Below are 21,318 nucleotides of genomic sequence, written 5' to 3'. Positions count from 1 at the left end.
GCAGCACTATTTACAATAGCCAGGACATGGAACTAACCTAAATGTCCATCAACAGATGAATGGATAAAGAAGATGTGGTGCATATATACAATGGAATATTACTCAGCCATAAAAAGAAATGAAATTGAGTTATTTGTAGTGAGGTGGATGGACCTAGAGTCTGTCATACAGAGTGAAGTAAGTCAGAAAGAGAAAAACAAATACCATATGCTAATGCATATATATGGAATATAAAAAAAAAAGGTACTGATGAACCTAGTTGCAGGGCAGGAATAAAGATGTAGACATTGATAATGGACTTGAGGACACGGGGTGGGAGGGGGAAGCTGGGGCGAAGTGAGAGTAGCATTGACATATATGCACTACCAAATGTAAAATAGTTAGCTAGTGGGAAGAAGCAGCATAGCACAGGGAGATCAGCTCAGTGCTTTGCAATGTCCTAGAGGAGTGGGATAGAGAGGGTGGGAGGGAGGTTCAAGAGAGTGGGAATATGGGGACATATGTATGCATATGGCTGATTCATTTTGGTGTACAACAGAAACTAACACAGTATTGTGAAGCAATTATACTCCGTTAAAGATCTATTAAAAGAAAAAAAGTTGTCATAGCATATCACCAGCATACTACAATTTATATTCTCATGATAGATTATAATAGTTACCTACGAATAAGAAAAGAATGGTATGTGGTTGATCTTGGGTGGCCTCGGCCTGCAGCAGCTTGATGCAGGGTTTTGGTTCCAGGCCTGTGATTGAGGTCGGGTCGCGGTGGTGAGAGCACTGAATCCTAGGCACTAGATCAGTGGTCAGTGAAAGGCCCGGGCCCTGCGCCGTTGCAGAAAAGGAATTCCCACAAAGATGGAAAGTAGTGAAACAAGTATTTATTTGCAGAAAAAAGTGCAGTACGTGTGGATAGACACACGAGCGGGCTCAGAAAGAGTCGTGCCCTGGTGGCAGTTTAAATCACTTATATGGGGCATTTTTTCCAGGTTTCCTTAGGCCAATCATTTTGATTTGCCTGATTCAAAGTCTGAATTTGGTATAGCTCAGGATTTTCCCATGTGTGCATGCACATCTCTTAGCCAAGATGGATTCTACCGAAGAGGCCTATGGGTAGATTTGGCCACTTGGCATCACTCTCCTTTTGACCTCCAAGGAGCCTTTCTGCGCATGTGTAGTGGGGGGGGGGGTTCTCCTGACTTCAGTAATGAGAAATATGTGGTCTCTTATCTTCTATCTGGGCAGGGCCCAGACTCCTCTCTCAATTGTCCTGTTATTCCCATGCCCTGGGGGCCCATCTGTCTCCTGCCTCATGGTAATGATACAAAGTTGAAAAGGCAGTTATTTATTAAGCATCAATATGCCATCGAGGTTCAGCAGGATATCAGGGGACTTAAAAGGACAAATAAAATAAGACAATGAAAAACATGACAGATTATCTCAGGTTGACCAATTTTCATACAGTTATATCTATAGTACATTATTAATTTACTTAGCAAACTTTTCCCCAAGATCTGCAAAGTTAAAAAAGTAGATGAATCAAACTATATTTTCTGTTAGTACAGTAAATATACATTGATCATGACACACATTTCTACTGGTTACAGCAGGTAAAATTAAATTGTGAGAAAGTGTTTCTTCTTTCTTGAATTGTTATAAAACAAAGAGGTCCTCTAGATTTCCGGGTAAGAGGGATAACTAGCAATCCCACAGTGATTTCCACTATTTCTTGCCATCCGTATATATCCTTGGTCACCAAAGTTGAGGCCCCAGCTTTAGAAAAAGAAGTAACACAAAATTACAAATGAATATAATCAAATCACATTATCAACTTTTATCTCTTAGATTGCTTTTCTCCTAAAGAGATTATATATGAAAAGCTGTAAAACAAAGTTAGAACAAAATAATATAATAATTTCCCCAGGGCTTTTAGGCAATTTTCAAAGGATGGTTTGGTAGGTTTTAATGCTATATTAATGAATAGATTTAATACCTAAGGAAAACAATATAAGCTCCATCCTAAACCTTTAAATCCTCCTACTTCTGCAGGGAAAGAGTTTTATTATCCTTTCCAAGACCGCATCTTTAAGTGTTTTTGCATAATAGGATCATAGGTGATGATTCCCTGTCAAACTTCAATTTCTTTAGAGAGTGTCAATTAAGAAAGATTTTTGAGAGACCACTATGGAAAAGGCGCAGGGCAGGGGATTCTCAAAAAGAGAGCTCTCAAACACCTTTTTTTTTTTTTTTTTTTTTTGCGGTACGCGGGCCTCTCCCTGTTGTGGCCTCTCCCACAGGCTCCGGACGCGCAAGCTCAGCGGCCGGGCCCAGCCGCTCTGCAGCATGTGGGATCTTCCCGGACGAGGGCACGAACCCATGTCCCCTGCATCTGCAGGCGGATTCTCAACCACTGCGCCACCAGGGAAGCCCTCAAACACCTTTTTGACCTGGAAGTGGAGCTGAGATAAGGTAAGACTTGCTCATAGTTAAAGCTGTAAAAAATGGAATATGCTACCTTGGGAAAAGATGAGCTCCGTGGCACTGGAAGTGTTCAATTAGAGATGTACATAATTTGTCAGAGATGTTGCAGGGGGAATTCATGGGTCAGATAAGGGTTAGAGGAGATCAGTGGTTCCTCACTTTTTCATTTCATGGACTTTGAGAATTTCAAAAAATTTTGCAGATTGACATCAAGTTACCAGTTTTTAAGTTAGCAAGTACAGACATTAAAAAAACCAAAACCCTTTATTATCACCATCAAATTGTAAAAGAAAGGACATGTTAACACCAAAAACAAAACTTAAGAGGACATAACCTCTAATTTAAGTATAGTCCTTTGAGACAAATAAATTTAGATTTATGAAAGATTTACCAAAATATTCTTTTTTCTCCCTTTTTCACATACTAGTGAAAAAATTGACAAAATTCTTGTAAGAGAAATGACTTGTGAAGTTTTTTATGATTCTGAGATTTTATAATTGTAGGTATACAAATAATTATAATATGAGGCAGAATTCATATTCTGTATGAATTGTGCTATAACTAGTATACAAATAAAAGCATGAAATACTGTGTTGGTATTTGGAGAGCAACAGGAAATTTAGTTGAAGGGAAAACAACATCTTTAGGGGAGTAGTGTGAAAAGAAGATAGAAAGTTGGTTTGGGGCCGTATTGTGCGGAGCTTAGAACAGCAGACTGAGGAACTTGTTTAAGTCCATAGGCAGAGGGAAGCCATTGCAAACTTTTGCTCAGGACTCAAAGGAAGGTTGTGTTTTTGCATGCAGTGGAGAAACTAAGAAATGCTGGACTATTGGAAGAAGACAAGTGGCATAATTTAAAATAACTGTGCTTCAATAGGCCTTAAATGTTCTATGTATCAGCCATTCACTGGACTCTTCTGGTCTTATTTGTCTCTCTCTTGTACCATTTAACACAGTTGTCTACTCTCACCTCACTTCTCTCTTGGCTTTAAGATACTACTGTGTCCTGATTTTCTCTTCTCTCTATGGTCACTCTTTCTTAAACTCTCTTATGGGCTCCCTTCTTTTTCTTTTTTTGGCCGCACCAAGCGTCTTATGGGATTGACCAGCAATTGAACCAGGGCCCTCAGCAGTGAAAGTGCCAAGTCCTAACCACTGGACCTCCAGGGAATTCCCTGGGCTCCTTTTTTTGATTCCTTTCATTTATTGCCACTCCCCTGCTCAAAATCCTTTAATGCCTCACCAACACCTTGAGAATCAAATCCAAACTCCGCTGTCACCTCTCATCAATGGATGTGCAGTGCTTTTTTAGTATCCAGTTTGATAAGCAAAAGCAATAATAAATTCTGGCTAAGCTATTATTATTAATATCAATAGCCACCACTTATTGAGCACTTACTCTGTGCTAAGCAGCTTAACATATATTATCTCATTTAATCATCATCCTGTGAGGTAGGTATTATCTTCTTTTTACTAAAGAGAAAAACTGGCAGAGGTAAAGTGGCTTGCCCAAAGTCACACAGATGGTTAATTGTGAATCAAGGGTTCAAATCTAGAGTTGTTTTATTCCAAAGCCTACTCTAACTTTTATACTCTCTTCCTGTGAGAGAGGTAGTATGGGGAATGAAATTCAAACTAGAACATCCAGGATCTTATATAATTAGTATATTGCTATATCTTACTATATAGTTATTTCACTGCCTAAAAACAAGGTAAAAAATTTTAGATAAGCTGAGTTTAGACTTAAGTTCTGGTAATGAAAGTTGAATTGAGGCTCTTAGGAGTAGTAATATGAACTCAGTCAGTGAGAGCTAGGAGTCCTAGATCCCACTCTGTATCTGGACAAGATCAACTGTCCCAAACTTTGTAGATCCCAGACTTCTTTTTTGGCGGAGTACTGCTAACCCTCCTTTTAAAAATACAGCTGATTAAAAATCTCAAGCTAAAAAAATATTTGAGGACAAATTCTTGTCTTCAGAACTGTTCAAGGTCAGTTCCAAATGCTCATTCCAGTCCTTACCAAGTTGTTTATTTTTATCAACTCTATAGCCCTTTCACTCAAACTGTTCAATTCTGGGCAAGTTTCTTAACTCTCTCAGTATCAGGAGTTTCCTATTCTGTGTTATGGGGATAAAATGCTATCTCATAGATTACCTTAAAAATTAAATGAGAAAATGTATTTAAAGTGCTTGCACAGTGTCTGTAGTAAATGCTCAACAAGTAGAGGTAGCTATTTTTGTTCTTATCCGAGTATAAGTCCATCTGATTTGACTCAAGTAGAGTCCATCCCCTTTAAAAGTATGTAGTGTTTTTCTAGGGTGACCAACAGTTCCACTTTCCCTAGGATTGTCCTGGTTTTAAAAATAAAGTCCTATGGCCTGGGAAACCCCTTAGTCAGTGACAAAGCAAGACGGTTTGTCCCCCTACCTTCTCCCTGCATATTATAGACTACTAACTTATTAGATATTCCTTCTAAAATATATGCCAATTTCCTTTGTAATAAATTGCAGCCTTGAACTTCTTAGGCTGTGCCAGACACTATTCTAGGCGTTAGGATTATGGAAGTAAACAAGGTAGACAAAGTCTTTTTGAAGCCTATGCATTCTATATGGGAAACATATAATAAACAAAGAAATACGTAATATGATATGATATGATATGATAAGTACTATAAAGAAAAATAAAGAGTAAGGGATACAGAGTGTTGGGAATCCGGGCTACATTTTTAAAAATTTATTTATTTATTTTATTTTATTTTATTATTTGGCCAATGCCGTGTGGCTTGCAGGATCTTAGTTCCCCAACCAGGGATCAAACCAGGGCCCAGCAGTGAAAGCGCAGAGTTCAAACCACTGGACCGCCAGGGAAGTCCCCAGGGCTACATTTTAGATGATGTAGTCAGGGGATGCTTATCTGAGGAAATACTTGAGCAAAGACCTAAGTAAACTGAAGATGCAAGTGATGCAAAAATCTGGGAAAAGAGTTGGGAATCAGCTTGGTGTGTCTGGGAAACAACAACAAGGCTAGTGTACCTAGATATCAGTGAGAGAGGGGAAAGCAATTGGAGAGGTGGTTGGAGAGGCAGGCTGAAACCAGATAATGTCCCACTTTTAACACATGTGGGTCTTATTCTGAGTGTGAAGGAAAGCCATTAGAGGGTTTGGAGTAGGAGAGTAATAACATCTGCTTTCTGATTTAAAAAAGCTCATTCTGGCTACAGTGTAGAGGATTGACTACAGGCAAACAAGAGGGAAAGTGATTATCAGTTGGGAGATATACTGCAATAGACAAAGAGAGATGGACAGTGGCCTGAACTAGAGTGGTAACAGTAGAGATACTGAGAAGTGATAAGGTTTGGGATAATTTAATGATGGTAGAAATGACAGGATTTGCTGATGGTTTAGAAGTAGGGTATCATATGAAGAAAGAAGAGATGGCTCCAATGTTTTTTGGCCTGGGGTAAGTGCTGTTGGCATTTACTAAGATGGGGAAAATTGGGGCAGTAGCAGGGAGTCAAGAGTTCTATTTTGAACATGTTAAGTTAAAGAGACCTATAGACACACAGCTGGTAGACTGCTGGACATGGAATCTGGAGCTCAGGGGAGAGATTAGGGCTAAAGATACAAAGGTGAGAGTCATCAGCACATACCTGGTGTTTAAAACCATGAGACTAAATGAGATTACTTAAGGAGTGAGCCTAGAGAGAGGGGGAACTGAGGCCTGGGGAAGTCTAATATTTATAAGCAAGAAGTAATAAAAGGAACTAAGGAACTCAGGAGACTGAGAAGTAAGTAGAGCAGGAAGAAAACCAGGAAAATGTGGTCCCCTGAAAGTCGAATAAAGAGTGTTTCCGAAAGGAGAGAGTAATTATATATCAAATGTTAAGAGGACAGGTAAGGTGAGACTTTGAAAACTGTTTAATGAGGCAAGATGGAAGTGAGTGGCAATCTAGGCAAGAGTGATTTCAGTGAAGTGGTGTAATAAATACCTGTTCTGAGTTATAAACCAATATGCACATTCTTAATCTCTTTATAGAGAAATCTCTAAGGAAAACCACTAGGCTATAACTTTTTTCTTTTTACATCATTTTTTCAGCCTTAGATTCCATGGAGAAGAGGCAGTATGTATTAATTTAATATAAATTCCTACAATGTTTAGTATAAAACATTTACCCTAACTCTACTTTAGGATCAGGCTCAGGCTTCCCTGGTGGCACAGTGGTTAAGAATCCACCTGCCAGACTCTGGGAGGGCTCACGCCAAGGAGTACTTCCCAGAACTTCTGCTGCCAGTGTCCTTGTCCCTGCGGTGAGCCACAGCCACCCCCTGCCTCTGCAGGAGACCCTCCAACACTAGTAGACTACAGGGCGAGAAGAAGCAAGAAGAACTACAATCCTGCAGCCTGTGGAACAAAAACCACATTCACAGAAAGATAGACAAGATGAAAAGGCAGAAGGCTATGTACCAGATGAAGGAACAACATAAAACCCCAGAAAAACAACTAAATGAAGTGGAGATAGGAAACCTTCCAGAAAAAGAATTCAGAACAATGATAGTGAAGATGATCCAGGACCTTGGAAACAGAATGGAGGCAAAGATCGAGAAGATGCAAGAAATGTTTAACAAAGACCTAGAAGAATTAAAGAACAAACAAACAGAGATGAACAATGCAATAACTGAAATGAAAACTACACTAGAAGGTATCAATAGCAGAATAACTGAGGCAGAAGAACGGATAAGTGACCTGGAAGACAGAATGGTGGAATTCACTGCTGCAGAACAGAATAAAGAAAAAAGAATGAAAAGAAATGAAGACAGCCTAAGAGACCTCTGGGACAACATTAATTGCAACAACATTCACATTATAGGGGTCCCAGAAGGAGAAGAGAGAGAGAAAGGACCCAAGAAAATATTTGAAGAGATTATAGTCAAAAACTTCCCTAACATGGGAAAGGAAATAGCCACCCAAGTCCAGGAAGCGCAGTGAGTCCCATACAGGATAAACCCAAGGAGAAACACACCGAGACACATAGTAATCAAATTAGCAAAAATTAAAGACAAAGAAAAATTATTGAAAGCAGCAAGGGAAAAATGACAAATAACATACAAGGAAACTCCCATAAGGTTAACAGCTGATTTCTCAGCAGAAACTCTATAAGCCAGAAGGGAGTGGCATGACATATTTAAAGTGATGAAAGGGAAGAAACTACAACCAAGATTACTCTACCTGTCAAGGATCTTATTCAGATTTGATGGAGAAATCAAAATCTTCACAGACAAGCAAAAGCTAAGAGAATTCAGCGCCACCAAACCAGCTCTATAACAAATGCTAAAGGAACTTCTCTAAGTGGGAAACACAAGAAAAGAAAAAGACCTACAAAAACAAACCCAAAACAATTAAGAAAATGGTCATAGGAACATACCTATCAATAATTACCTTAAACGTGAATGGATTAAATGCTCCAACCAAAAGACACAGGCTTGCTGAATGGATACAAAAACAAGACCCATCTATATACTGTCTACAAGAGACCCACTTCAGACCTAGGGACACATACAGACTGAAAGTGAAGGGATGGAAAAAGATATTCCATGCAAATGGAAATCAAAAGAAAGCTAGAGTAGCAATACTCATATCAGATAACATAGACTTTAAAATAATGAATGTTACAAGAGACAAGGAAGGACACTACATAGTGATCAAGGGATCAATCCAAGAACAAGATATAACAATGATAAATATATATGCACCCAACATAGGAGCACCTCAATACATAAGGCAACTGCTAACAGCTCTAAAAGAGGAAATCAACAGTAACACAATAATAGTGGGGGACTTTAACACCTCACTTACACCAATGGACAGATCATCCAAAATGAAAATAAATAAGGAAACAGAAGCTTTAAATGACACAATAGACCAGGTAGATTTAATTGATATTTATAGGACATTCCATTCAAAAACAGCAGATTACACTTTCTTCTCAAGTGTGCATGGAACATTCTCCAGGAGAGATCACATCTTGGGTCACAAATCAAGCCTCAGTAAATTTAAGAAAATTGAAATCATATCAAGCATCTTTTCTGACCACAACACTATGAGATTAGACATGAATTACAGGGAGAAAAATGTAAAAAAACACAAACACATAGAGGCTAAACAATACGTTACTAAATAACCAAGAGATCACTGAAGAAATCAAAGAGGAAATCAAAAAATACCTAGAGACAACTGACAATGAAAACACGATGATCCAAAACCTATGGGATGTGGCAAGAGCAGTTCTAAGAGGAAAATTTATAGCTATACAAGCCTACCTCAAGAAACAAGAAAAACCTCAAATAAACAATCTAACCTTACACCTAAAGGAACTAGAGAGAGAAGAACAAACAAAACCCAAAGTTAGCAGAAGGAAAGAAATCATAAAGATCAGAGCAGAAATAAATGAAATAGAAACAAAGAACGCAATAGCAAAGATCAATAAAACTAAAAGCTGGTTCTTTGAAAAGATAAACAAAATTGATAAACTATTAGCCAGACTCATCAAGAAAAGAGGGAGAGGACTCAAATCAATAAAGTTAGAAATGAAAAAGGAGAAATTACAACAGACACCACAGAAATACAAAGCATCCTAAGAGACTACTACAAGCAACTCTATGCCAATAAAATGGACAACCTGAAAGAAATGGACAAATTCTTAGAAAGGTATAACCTTCCTAGACTGAACCAGAAGAAACAGAAAATATGAACAGACCAATCACAAGTAATGAAATTGAAACTGTGATTAAAAATCTTCCAACAAAGAAAAGTCCAGGACTAGATGGTTTCACAGGTGAATTCTATCAAACATTTAGAGAAGAGCTAACACCCATCCTTCTCAAACTCTTCCAAAAAATTGCAGAGGAAGGCACACTCCCAAACACATTCTATGAGGCCACCATCACCCTGATACCAAAAGCAGACAAAGATACTACAAAAAAAGAAAATTACAGACCAATATCACTGATGAATATAGATGCAAAAATCCTCAACAAAATACTAGCAAACAGAATCCAACAACACATTGAAAGGATCATACACCATGATCAAGTGGGATTTATCCCAGGGATGCAAGGATTCTTCAATATACACAAATCAATCAATGTGATACCCCATATTAACAAATTGAAGAATAAAAACCATATGATCGGGCTTCCCTGGTGGTGCAGTGGTTGAGAGTCTGCCTGCTCATGCTGGGGACACGGGTTCTGCCCCGGTCCGGGAAGATCCCACATGCCGCAGAGCGGCTGGGCCCGTGAGCCATGGCCGCTGAGTCTGCGCGTCCGGAGCCTGTGCTCCGCAACAGGAGAGGCCGCAACAGTGAGAGGCCCATGTACCGCAAAAAAAAAAAAAACAACATATGATCATCTCAATAGATGCAGAAAAAGCTTTTGACAAAATTCAACACTGATTTATGAAGAAAACTCTCCAGAAAGTGGGCATAGAGGGAACCTACCCCAACATAATAAAGGGCATATACGACAAACCCACAGCAAACATCATTCTCAATGGTGAAAAACTGAAAGCATTTCCTCTAAGATCAGGAATGAGACAAGGATGTCCACTCTCACCACTATTATTCAACATAGTTTTGGAAGTCCTAGCCACAGCAATCAGAGAAGAAAAAGAAACAAAAGGAATACAACTTGGAAAAGAAGAAGTAAAACTGTCACTGTTTGCAGATGATATGATACTATACATAGAGAATCCTTAAGATGCCACCAGAAAACTACTAGAGCTAATCAATGAATTTGGTAAAGTTGCAGGATGCAAAATTAATGCACAGAAATCTCTTGCATTCCTATACACTAATGATGAAAAATCTGAAAGAGAAATTAAGGAAACACTCCTATTTACCATTGCAACAATAAGAATAAAATACCTAGGAATAAACCTACCTAGGGAGACAAAAGACCTCTATGCAGAAAACTATAAGACACTGACGAAAGAAATTAAAGATGATACCAACAGATGGAGAGATATATACCATGTTCTTGGATTGGAAGAATCAATATTGTGAAAATGACTATATTACCCAAAGCAATCTACAGATCAATGCAATCCCTATCAAATTACCAATGGCATTTTTTACGGAACTAGAACAAAAAATCTTAAAATTTGTATGGAGACACAAAAGACCCCGAATAGCCAAAGCAATCTTGAGAAAGAAAAATGGAGCTGGAGGAATCAGACTCCCTGACTTCAGACTATACTACAAAGCTACAGTAATCAAGACAATATGGTATTGGCACAAAAACAGAAACATATATCAATGGAACAAGATAGAAAGCCCAGAGATAAACCCATGCACCTATGGTCAATTAATCTATGACAAAGGAGGCAAGGATATACAATGGAGAAAAGACAGTCTCTTCAATAAGTGGTGCTGGGAAAACTGGACAGCTACATGTAAAGAATGAAATTAGGACACTCCCTAACACCATACACAAAAATAAACTCAAAATGGATTAGAGACCTAAATGTAAGACTGGACACTATAAAACTCTTAGAGGAAAACATAGGAAGAACATTCTTTGACATAAATCACAGCAAGATCTTTTTTTGGTCCACCTCCTAGAGTAATGGAAATAAAAACAAAAATAAACAAGTGGGACCTAATGAAACTTAAAAGCTTTTGCACTGGGGCTTCCCTCGTGGCACAGTGGGTGAGAGTCTGCCTGCTAATGCAGGGGACATGGGTTCGAGCCCTGGTCTGGGAGGATCCCACATGCCGCGGAGCAACTAGGCCCGTGAGCCACAACTACTGAGCCTGCGCGTCAGGAGCCTGTGCTCTGCAACAAGAGAGGCTGCGATAGTGGGAGGCCCGCGCACCGCGATGAAGAGTGGCCCCCACTTGCCACAACTAGAGAAAGCCCTCGCACAGAAATGAAGACTGAACACAGCAAATATAAATAAATAAATTAATAAACTCCTACCCACAACATCTTCTTAAAAAAAACAACAACAAAAGAAACAAAAAAACCCTGCTGTGTCCATACAGCGTGATTCACTTTAAAAAAAAGAAAAAGAAAAAAAGCTTTTGCACAGCAAAGGAAACCATAAACAAGACGAAAAGACAACCCTCAGAATGGGAGAAAATATTTGCAAACGAATCAACGGACAAAGCATTTATCTCCAAAATATATAAACAGTTTGTGCAGCTCAATATTAAAAAACAAACAACCCAATCCAAAAATGGGCAGAAGAGCTAAATAGACATTTCACCAAAGAAGACATACAGATGGCCAAGAAGCACATGAAAAGCTGCTCAACATCACTAATTATTAGAGAAATTCAAATCAAAACTACAATGAGGTATCACCTCACACCAGTTAGAATGGGCATCATCAGAAAATCTACAAACAACAAATGCTGGAGAGGGTGTGGAGAAAAGGGAACCCTCTTGCACTGTTGGTGGGGATGTAAATTGATACAGCCACTCTGGAGAACAGCATGTAGGTTCCTTAAAAAACTAAAAATAGAATTATCATATGATCCAGCAATCCCACTACTGGGCATATACCCAGAGAAAACCATAATTCAAAAAGACACATGCACCCCAATGTTCATTGCAGCACTGTTTACAATAGCCAGGTCATGGAAGCAACCTAGATGCCCATCAACAGATGCATGGATAAAGAAGATGTGGTACATATATACAATGGAATACTACTCAGCCATAAAAAGGAACGAAATTGAGTCATTTGTTTAGACGTGGATGGATCTAGAGACTGTCATACAGAGTGAAGTAAGTCAGAAAGAGAAAAACAAATACCGTATATTAACACATGTATGTGTAACCAAGGAAAATGGTACAGATGAACTGGTTTGCAGGGCAGAAGTTGAGACACAGATGTAGAGAACAAACATATGGACACCAAAGGGGGAAAGCGGCAGGGGGTGGTGGTGGTGGTGTGATGAATTGGGCGATTTGGATTGACATGTATACACTGATGTGTATAAAACTGATGACTAATAAGAACCTGCTGTATAAAAAAATAAATACAATTAAATTTAAAAATTAAGAAAAAAAAAGAATCCACCTGCCAATGCAGGGGACACAGGTTCCAGCCCTGGTCTGGGAAGATCCCACATGCCGCCGAGCAACTAAGCCCGTGCGCCACAACTACTGAGCCTGCGCTCTAGAGCCTGTGAACCACAACTACTGAGCCCACGTGCCGCAACTACTGAAGCCTGCGCACATAGAGCCCGTGCTCCGCAACAAGAGAAGCCACTGCAATGAGAAGCCCGCTCACCCCAGCGAAGAGTAGCCCCCGCTCGCCACAACTAGAGAAAAGGCCGCGTGCAGCAACAAAGACCCAACACAGCCAAAAAAAAAAAAAAAAAATCAGGCTCTCTTGAAAGATCATTCAACAGTTTTCAGTGAAGGAAAATGGAATATGTTCTTTCTTCTAACTTATATTTTAATAACTTAATGCCACTTATGGATGAAGAAGAGTCATTTCTGTACCCACCCCCAACTCAATCCATCAACTTACCGCATGACCTAGAGGCCCATCTATTTTGCAACTGTTTATTTTAGAGAGTTCACCAGATATTGCTTAAAGGTGTCCTGGGTGCTTACTTAGTTTTTTGGTGTGTGTGTTTGCATGCATGAATGTGTATTTGTGTTTGCATGCATGCGTGTGTGTGTGTGTGTGTGTGTGTGAGTTTAAGGTTCTAATGGGCACATAGTTAATACCTTTAATATTTTTTCCTCAGGCCAAAGTTGTCTCATGCCCAGTAACTGTGGAACCTTCATTACTCATTGATCTGTATGTTAAATTAAACTCCTCCCTTTTTTTTGCAAAGACAATCTTGGCCCATCTTGTGGGCAGTCCCTTAGACTGGGGTGGCCTTCTGACCAAGTTTAGGCTCCTAAACTTTTCTAAGTACATAGCAGTTGTATCTCTAGCTCAGCTAGCTTTCTAAATTTATAGATCTGCTCATCAGTGAAACATAGACTATCCAAATACTTAAGGATCTTCTCAGATAGTTTAACCTCAAAATCTCTACTGCCTAATATTTAGGGAGATGTCCCTGAAAAATATGTAGTTCATCGTTCCTCACTTAGATGCTCTAGTTTTATTCCTGAATTAAGTCAAACCATCAGAGGGTTGTATAATAAGGTATTTTGCATTATTTTGGTCCCCATAAAATAATTTTTACTCAGTTATGCTTGGTATTAAATCATTTGCCTATGTGCTAGACATTCTGAAAGCATTCTGTAAAACTTCTAGCTGCACTTATTGTTGGGATATTACTAAGGGCATAGTTTTCTGCATTAGATTGTATTCTCTTTATACAGCTTCAAAGGAGGAATAATAATAAAAATAATAACTATGATTTATTGGACATATTATGTGCCAGACACTATGTGCTAAGTGTTTTACATACATTATCTTGTTAAATCCTTATAGTAATATTGAAACTATTATTCCCATTTTACAAATGGGAAAATTGAAAGTTAAAGATATTAAATAACCTGCCTAAGGTCACATGGACAGTAAAGGAGCTAGGATTCTAAGCAAGTTCTGCCTGGCTTCAAAGTAAATGCTTTTACTTGCTATGCTATACTGTATTATAAAAAGAAGCTAAATACCCATGTCCAGAAAGGGAGAAAAATTCAGGGACATTGGATCATTGTTATATATATACCAAAAAGATTAAGTGTAAACAAAAGGAAGATAAAAAAGAAGAGGCCAAATAGAGGAAGACTCCACATTCTTTTACTTAAGGTTAACTTGGTAGCACTGGAATGACATAGAATCTAACCTTTTAAGAGATCATTAAGAACAAGTTTGATAATATAAGAGGGTTTTGCTTGAGCCAACCTCTGTGGAGCCTGGAATTCATGACCATATCCAATCTGTCCTTGCTGGGATTTAGTGCCAGGATCGCTGTGGTCGTTCATAATTTGTTCCCTTCCTAACCCACGTCTCTCTCTAATAGGCTTCTTATACTACTACCTTTATAAAAGAACATGCAGTTCCCTTAACTCATTTACTTTCTCTCAGTTCTAGACTTTGTCACATTTACCTTCCTCTGTTCTGATTGCCCTTTTTCGTCTGGTTATTTCTTTCTCATCCTTCAAGATTCAATCAAATAATCTGGCTAAAAGGCTCTCCCAGACTCCCCAGGCTATGCCAGGTACTCTTATTCTGTGCTTCCACTGCAATGGATGCATACCTCCATCTTAGCATTTATTACATTCTATTGCAATTGTCTGTACATGCACACACCTGTTTCCTTGACTCTACATACTAAACTGTGAGTATCTTGAAGGATGCTAGGAAGGCTGTATTTTTCATTACCTAGCACTGTGCTTGGCACATGGTAGGTACTAATATATGTTTGTTGAATCAGTGTATGAACAAAGATACAAAAGAGACTGTTCTACCTTTGAGGAGTTTATATTTTAGTAAATGGAACATGATTTATAGAAATAGCTATAACAGAAGGTACAATTTGTTAAATGCTATAATAGAATTTATAAAGCATTGCTAAAGCTTAGAAGTTAGAGAAACAATTCTGAGTAAATGAATGGGGTATGGAAGAGACAGCATTTGAGGTAGGTATTTTTTTGAAGAATGAATAGGATTTTAATGATATTTTAAGGATTTTTAAGGTTTTTTTCATTTTAAAAGTAATAAGTGGTTTGTTAAAGACAATTTTGAAAATACGTATAGGCAGACAAAGACAACCTTTGTTTTTTTGTTTTGTTTTTTCTTGCTGTGCCGCGGGGCAGGTGGGATCCTAGATTTTTTTTTTTTTTGGCCAAGCTGTGGCATGTGGGATCTTAGTTCCCTGACCAGGGATCAAACCCATGCCCCCTGCAGTGGAAGTGCGAAGTCTTAACCACTGGACTAACAGGGAGGTCCCAAAGACAACCATTATTAACATTTGGTATAATTCCTTCTGGTCCTTTAGTATAACATATATCAGAGAAATGATGTATACTATTTTAAACTTAATACTTATACTGTATATAAATGTTGTATTTATATGTATTTTTTCATTTAAACATATATTCCAAGTATTTTATTAGGTTATTAATAATGGTCTGAATAAATACAATTTCTAACACATGGAATGATTATGTCATAATTTATTTAACACTATTTCTATTGTTAGGCATTTTTGGTTGCTTACTAGTTTTCACTATTAAAGGAGAAGAATGCTATACAATTTACATAAGTCAGGTGTGAAGATTGCCCCAAATTAGGATTATTTTCTTCATATAGATTCCAAGAAATGGAAATAATTGGATGAAGAATATGAACACTTAAAAAGTTCTTGATTCATATTATCAAACTGCTTTCAAGAAGGATTGTAAAACTTTACTCTTCCACCAGAATGTATAAGGGTGCCCATTTCATCACAGACAGTGGGGTTTCTGTAGGCAGCAATGGGCTTTAAGGGCATTTCAGAAAGATGAAACGGCACAAGTAACAAATTAGAAATAGCTAAGTAGGGCTTTCCTGGTGGTGAAATGCCTGTCAATGCAGGGGACACGGGTTCGAGCCCTGGTCTGGGAAGATCCCACATGCCTTGGAGCAACTAAGCCCGTGCGCCACAATTACTGAACCTGTGCTCTAGAGCCCACGAGCCACAACTACTGAGCCCTTGTGCCACAACTACTGAAGCCTGCACCTAGAGTCCATGCTCCACAACAAGAGAAGCCACCACAGTGAGAAGCCCGTGCACCACACAAAGAGCAGCCCCCGCTCGCCGCAACTAGAGAAAGCCCATGCACAGCAACGAAGACCCAATGCAGCCAAAAATTAATTAATTAATTAATTAAAATATCATTAGAAAAAAATAGAAGAAAAAAGAAATAGCTAAGTGTCTCTAAACTTAAAGAATGATGAGAAAGTAGTTTGCTGTGGCCAGAGTGTGAGTATGGGTACATGAGAATACAGTGGAAGAAAAGTGTAAACGGCTACGTTGGAAGCTACCTAGTGGAGACCCTTGAATGCCTGGCCAGGAGTTTGGACTTTATTTTGATGAAAATGGTAGACTGTTTAGAATTTTGACCTTGGGTTTGGATGATACATATTTTAAGAAGATACTTCCATAGCTGGGTGAGAAGAGAATCTGAATTAATGTCATTAGGAATGGAAAAGAGAAAATACATATAAAGTATGATTCAGAGGCCTAAAGGACAGGGCTGTGTGGGTTTAGGGAGAGAAGGAAGAGCCCAAGATGATACCAAGGCTTTGATGATCTGAAGATGATGATGTATTACTCAAAATAGAGAATAATTTTTCCTTGAACTTACTCTGAAATCATTTTTGTGGATGGGGGATTTAGGGCAAGTTGGGATACAGAGAGGGAGAATTTGATTTTAGATTTGTTGAGTGAGACAGAGAGAGAATGTGTGTGTGTGTGTGTGTGAGTGTGTGTGTGTTGTAAGTGGAAGTAGGGCAGGTGGGTGGGGAATTTTGATTTTTAAAGAAGAGCTAAAGTTGGAAGTTGGACATAGAAGTCTGTTGCTTAGTAGAAAGGTAATTTTTAGAAATTGTGAACTGGGTATAATGCACATAATGGTGATAGATGAAGCTCAAGGATCAGAGGAGTTTGCTTTGGCATGGCTAGAGCTAGAGTGTAAGGGACAGGTGGAAGAAAATAACCTAAGAAATGAGGCTAAAGCTGATATAGCAAAACAAGCCAGGAAAGTGATATGTCATAGATATCATAGAACTAAATGCAGTAGAGAGTTTATAAAGCAGAGAAGTCTCTCACATTTCTGTGCCATTGCATATCCTTTTTGGGTCATTGGGCAACTTACTTCCCTCCTCCAACACATGAGCAGTTCCATTCATCTGAAAACTTGGTGCAAGTAGTGCCTTCTCTCTGGAGCTTTAAGCAGTTAGGCATCTCCTCTATGGCCCCATAGCCATTTAGACATATTATACCATGATGTGTTGTATTTTATTGCTTAAAGATATCTAATTCCCAAGTGGACTGTGAGCCCTTACAGGATAGGATGATTTCTCATTAATTTTTGTATTTCCAAGGACTAGATAATGTCTGTCACATTGTAGATGCTTAGAAAATGCTTGTTAAATTAGTAAGTGCTAAGAAGAGGTTTTGAATTAAAACCCTAAAAGATATATAATCTTCAAGAAGAAACTTCAATAGAGAAGAGGATTTACAATACCTACTGTAGGGAGTAAACAAGATATATATATATAAGTGAAAGTATTGCTCCATTTTAAAAAGTTATCACCGGTCTAGACCCAAGCTGATCAGTACTGTGAATGGGTTATAAATGAACCAAGATATTAATCACCTCAACTACGTTCCCAATGGGCCATGCAAATATTATAATCTTTGTGGGCCACAACATGAAAAAGATAAGAAAGTACCTTTTTGTTTGTTTATTTATGATTTGTAGACTAGGTACTTCCAGTAAAGATTTGAGGGGGGTTATGGGTTGAATTATGTCCCTTCCAAATTAATATGTTGGAACCCTAACCCCCAGTACTTCAGAATGTGACCTTATTTGGAAATAGAAGCATTGCAGATATAATTAGCCAAGAACAGGTCATTAGGGTGGGCCCTAATCCAATATGACCAGTCTTATAAAAAGAGAACATTGGACAGAAATACACATGCACCAGGGAGAATGTCATGTGGAAATGAAGGCAGAGATCAGGTGATGCTTCTACAAGCCAAGGAAAGCCAAAGATTGCCAGCAAAACTTCAGAAGCTAGAGGAAAGTCACAGCCCTTCTGACTTCTAGCCTCTAGAGCTGTGAGACAATAAATTTCTGTTGTTTAAGCCACTCAGTTTGTGATATTTTGTTATGGGAGCCCTGGAAAACTAATACAAGGAGAAACTTGGAAACTAATACAAGGAGACACGTTTAATTCTCAACTCTTCACATTTCCTCTTTTTTTCCCTCTGAAAGCTACATTACTTTTGTTTGTGGGTTTTATGGATGTCAGCTAATTCATGTATTGAGGGGCTGTTAGGTGCCACATACTGTGCTGAGGATTCAAAGACAAGACATAATCTCTGCCCCAAAGACACATACAGAATAGTGGAGTGACAGTTAGGTGAACATACAATTTAAATATAATGTGTAAAATATTCCAGTATGCATAGGATATTTTAGGAGCATAGAAAAAAAGACATTTTGCCTAGCCCAAGAATTTAGGGAAAACTTTCTGGTATAGATAATGCCTGAGCTGGTTTTGAAGGGAAAGGAGGAATAAACCAAGTGAGGAGAAAGGATGTTTCAGGCAGAGGGGCCAGCATAACCAAGATATGAAGATATTAAAGGTAAAATGATATGTATGGGAACTATAACTGTGTATGTTTCAATATAACTAGAATGAAAAATGTGAGACAAGTGCCAGGAATTGAGGCTGGCAAGACAGGTAGGGACCAGACATAGGCGACTCATCTTTTCTACATTGTGAACATTCATCTCACAATGAATGGTACTAAGTATAAGAGGTATAAGCCCAGACTTATATTTTAGACAAACCAGATTGGAAGCAGTATAAAAGACAGATTTAAGAGTAAAGGAGGGCTTCCCTGGTGGCGCAGTGGTTGAGAGACCGCCTGCCGATGCAGGGGACACGGGTTTGTGCCCCGGTCCGGGAAGATCCCACATGCCACGGAGCGGCTGGGCCCGTGAACCATGGCCGCTGAGCCTGCGCGTCCGGAGCCTGTGCTCCACAACACGAGAGGCTACAACAGTGAGAGGCCCGCGTACCGTAAAAAACAAACAAACAAAGAGTAAAGGAGACCTGGGTATATATCCAAAACCAAAACAAAAACACTAATTCAAAAAGATACATGCACCCGAATGTTCATAGCAGCATTATTTATAACAGCCAAGATATGGAAACAACATAAGTGTCCATCAACAGATGAATGGATAAAGAAGATGTGGTATATATATAATGGAATACCACTCAGCCATAAAAAAGAATGAAAATTATGCCATTTGCAGCAACGTGGATGGACTTGGAGGACATTATGCTAAATGAAATAAGGCAGACAGAAAAATAAATACTGTATGATATGGCTTATATGTAGAATCTAAAAAATACAATAAACTAGTGAGTATAACATAAAAGAAGCAGACTCATAGATATAGAGAACAAAGTAGTGGTTACCAGTGGCAGGGTGGGGGAGTGGGCAGTACTAAGTATTGGGTGTAAGATAGGCTCAAGGGTGTATTGTACAAGCCAGGGAATATAGCCAATATTTTGTAATAACTGTAAATGGAAAGTAACCTTTAAAAATTGTGTAAAATAATGAAATATTTTTTTAATTAAAAAGAAAAAGAAAGAGTAAAGGAGACCAGTTAGATGGCTACAGGGAGAGTCCAGGCAAGAGATGTCTCAACTAGAGCAATAATAGAAGAAATGGAGAGGGGGCAGAATCAAGGACAGATATGAGGTAAAATTAGTTTGACTTGTTGCTTGATTGGATCTGGAGGATCTAAGACAAATCCATAGTACCTAATTGGGTAACTATGTTGTGTGGTGTTGCTTTTTAGTGAGATGGGAAGTTCTGAGAAGGAACGAAATGGTAGGGAGGGCACTGGGTTCCCTGGACATGCTGAGTTTGGAGAAACTAAGATACGTGGAAGTGCAAGTGTCCAGATAAATAAGTCTGAAGTTCAGGGCAGAGGTCAGAGCTAGAGCTAGAGATTTGAAAGCCATCAGCATATAGTTATAGCTGAAATCATAAGAATGGAATGATTGTATCCAAGAAAGATGTAGAATAAGAAGAGTAATGGGCAGAGGATGGAGCCCTGGAGGAAAGACCAACAACTGGGGGCTAAGCAGAGGAATGGGTATTCATAAAGGAGACCAACAAGGAATGATCAGAGAAGTATTGTAGAAGATAAATCATGAAAACCAAGAGCTGACTGCAGAATAGGAAGTGAAGAATTCTGAGTAATTTAAAATGTCACTTTATAAGAAGCTATAAATATTCACCATTTTCAGTATCATGATGATGATCATCATAATCACAAGAAAGCATTGGTTGAGGTTCCCTCAAATTCCTGATTTTACTTAAATATACATTAAAGTGTGAGTACCTGTTTTTCACAAGCCAGTAGTCTTTCCCGTTAAGGTTACCATATCCAATCACCAGTACACCATGATTCACAGTCTGAGTACACAAGGGGTCATAGTAGACACCTGAGAATAAAATATGGGTAGAGAACAAGAGTAAGTGATGTGTGGCAATGAAGGACATTTGAAAATGCTATTTTATTAGACTGTTTTGGGTATATGTCAGGAACATATACTCTCACATTTAAACTATTTAGAGTTCATGATTCTTTGCCATCAATGCTGTATTTGTCAGGGTTTTTTTGTTGTTGTTGCTTTGTTTGTCTGTTTGTTTGTTTAGCCAAGTTTGGCATCAGTCTAATCACAGCTCCCTCAGAAATCTTCTTTGATGAACTGCCACCTTTTCCTGATTATTTTTTAACTTATATTGTTGTATTTCTATGTATATATTCCTAAATTGTTTGTTCTATACATTGTCATCCTTTACTAAATTAAATGATCTTTAAGGTGAGGTTTAAAAAAAAAAAAAAAGATGATAACCTTCTAGTTTGTCTAATACAATTCTCTACCCTTAGTGGGCGCCCTCCTTGTACACTACTGTGTTGTACCTACACTCCACAGCGGCTACAGCAGCTAGGAGCTCAGGCTCTGGAGTCAGGCAGCACGGTTTCTAATTCCAACTGACCGCTTGCAGACTGTATGACTTTAGGCAAGTTAACCTAAGACTTAATTTTTTCATCTGTAAAATAGGG

General features: G+C 38.5%; 1 protein-coding gene across 2 annotated transcripts in view; it reads right to left on the bottom strand.

The window, feature by feature from the left end:
• Positions 1-860: 860 nt before the first annotated feature.
• Positions 861-21,318, bottom strand: part of CTSS (cathepsin S) — a 39,988-nt gene continuing 19,530 nt past the window's right edge. For both annotated transcript variants that reach the window (XM_030846247.2, XM_060299860.1), the window contains exons 8-9: positions 20,590-20,692; positions 861-1,772 (exon numbers count right to left, since the gene is read on the bottom strand). In XM_030846247.2, the coding sequence (XP_030702107.1) occupies positions 1,673-1,772; positions 20,590-20,692 (203 nt within the window). In that variant the 3' untranslated portion in view covers positions 861-1,672. The remainder of the gene's footprint in view (positions 1,773-20,589; positions 20,693-21,318) is intronic.

The sequence above is a fragment of the Globicephala melas genome, chromosome 1 (genome assembly GCF_963455315.2).
Source record: "Globicephala melas chromosome 1, mGloMel1.2, whole genome shotgun sequence".
NCBI lineage: Eukaryota > Metazoa > Chordata > Mammalia > Artiodactyla > Delphinidae > Globicephala > Globicephala melas.
Note: the sequence above shows the minus strand (reverse complement) of the source record. Positions and strands in the feature narration are given on the sequence as shown.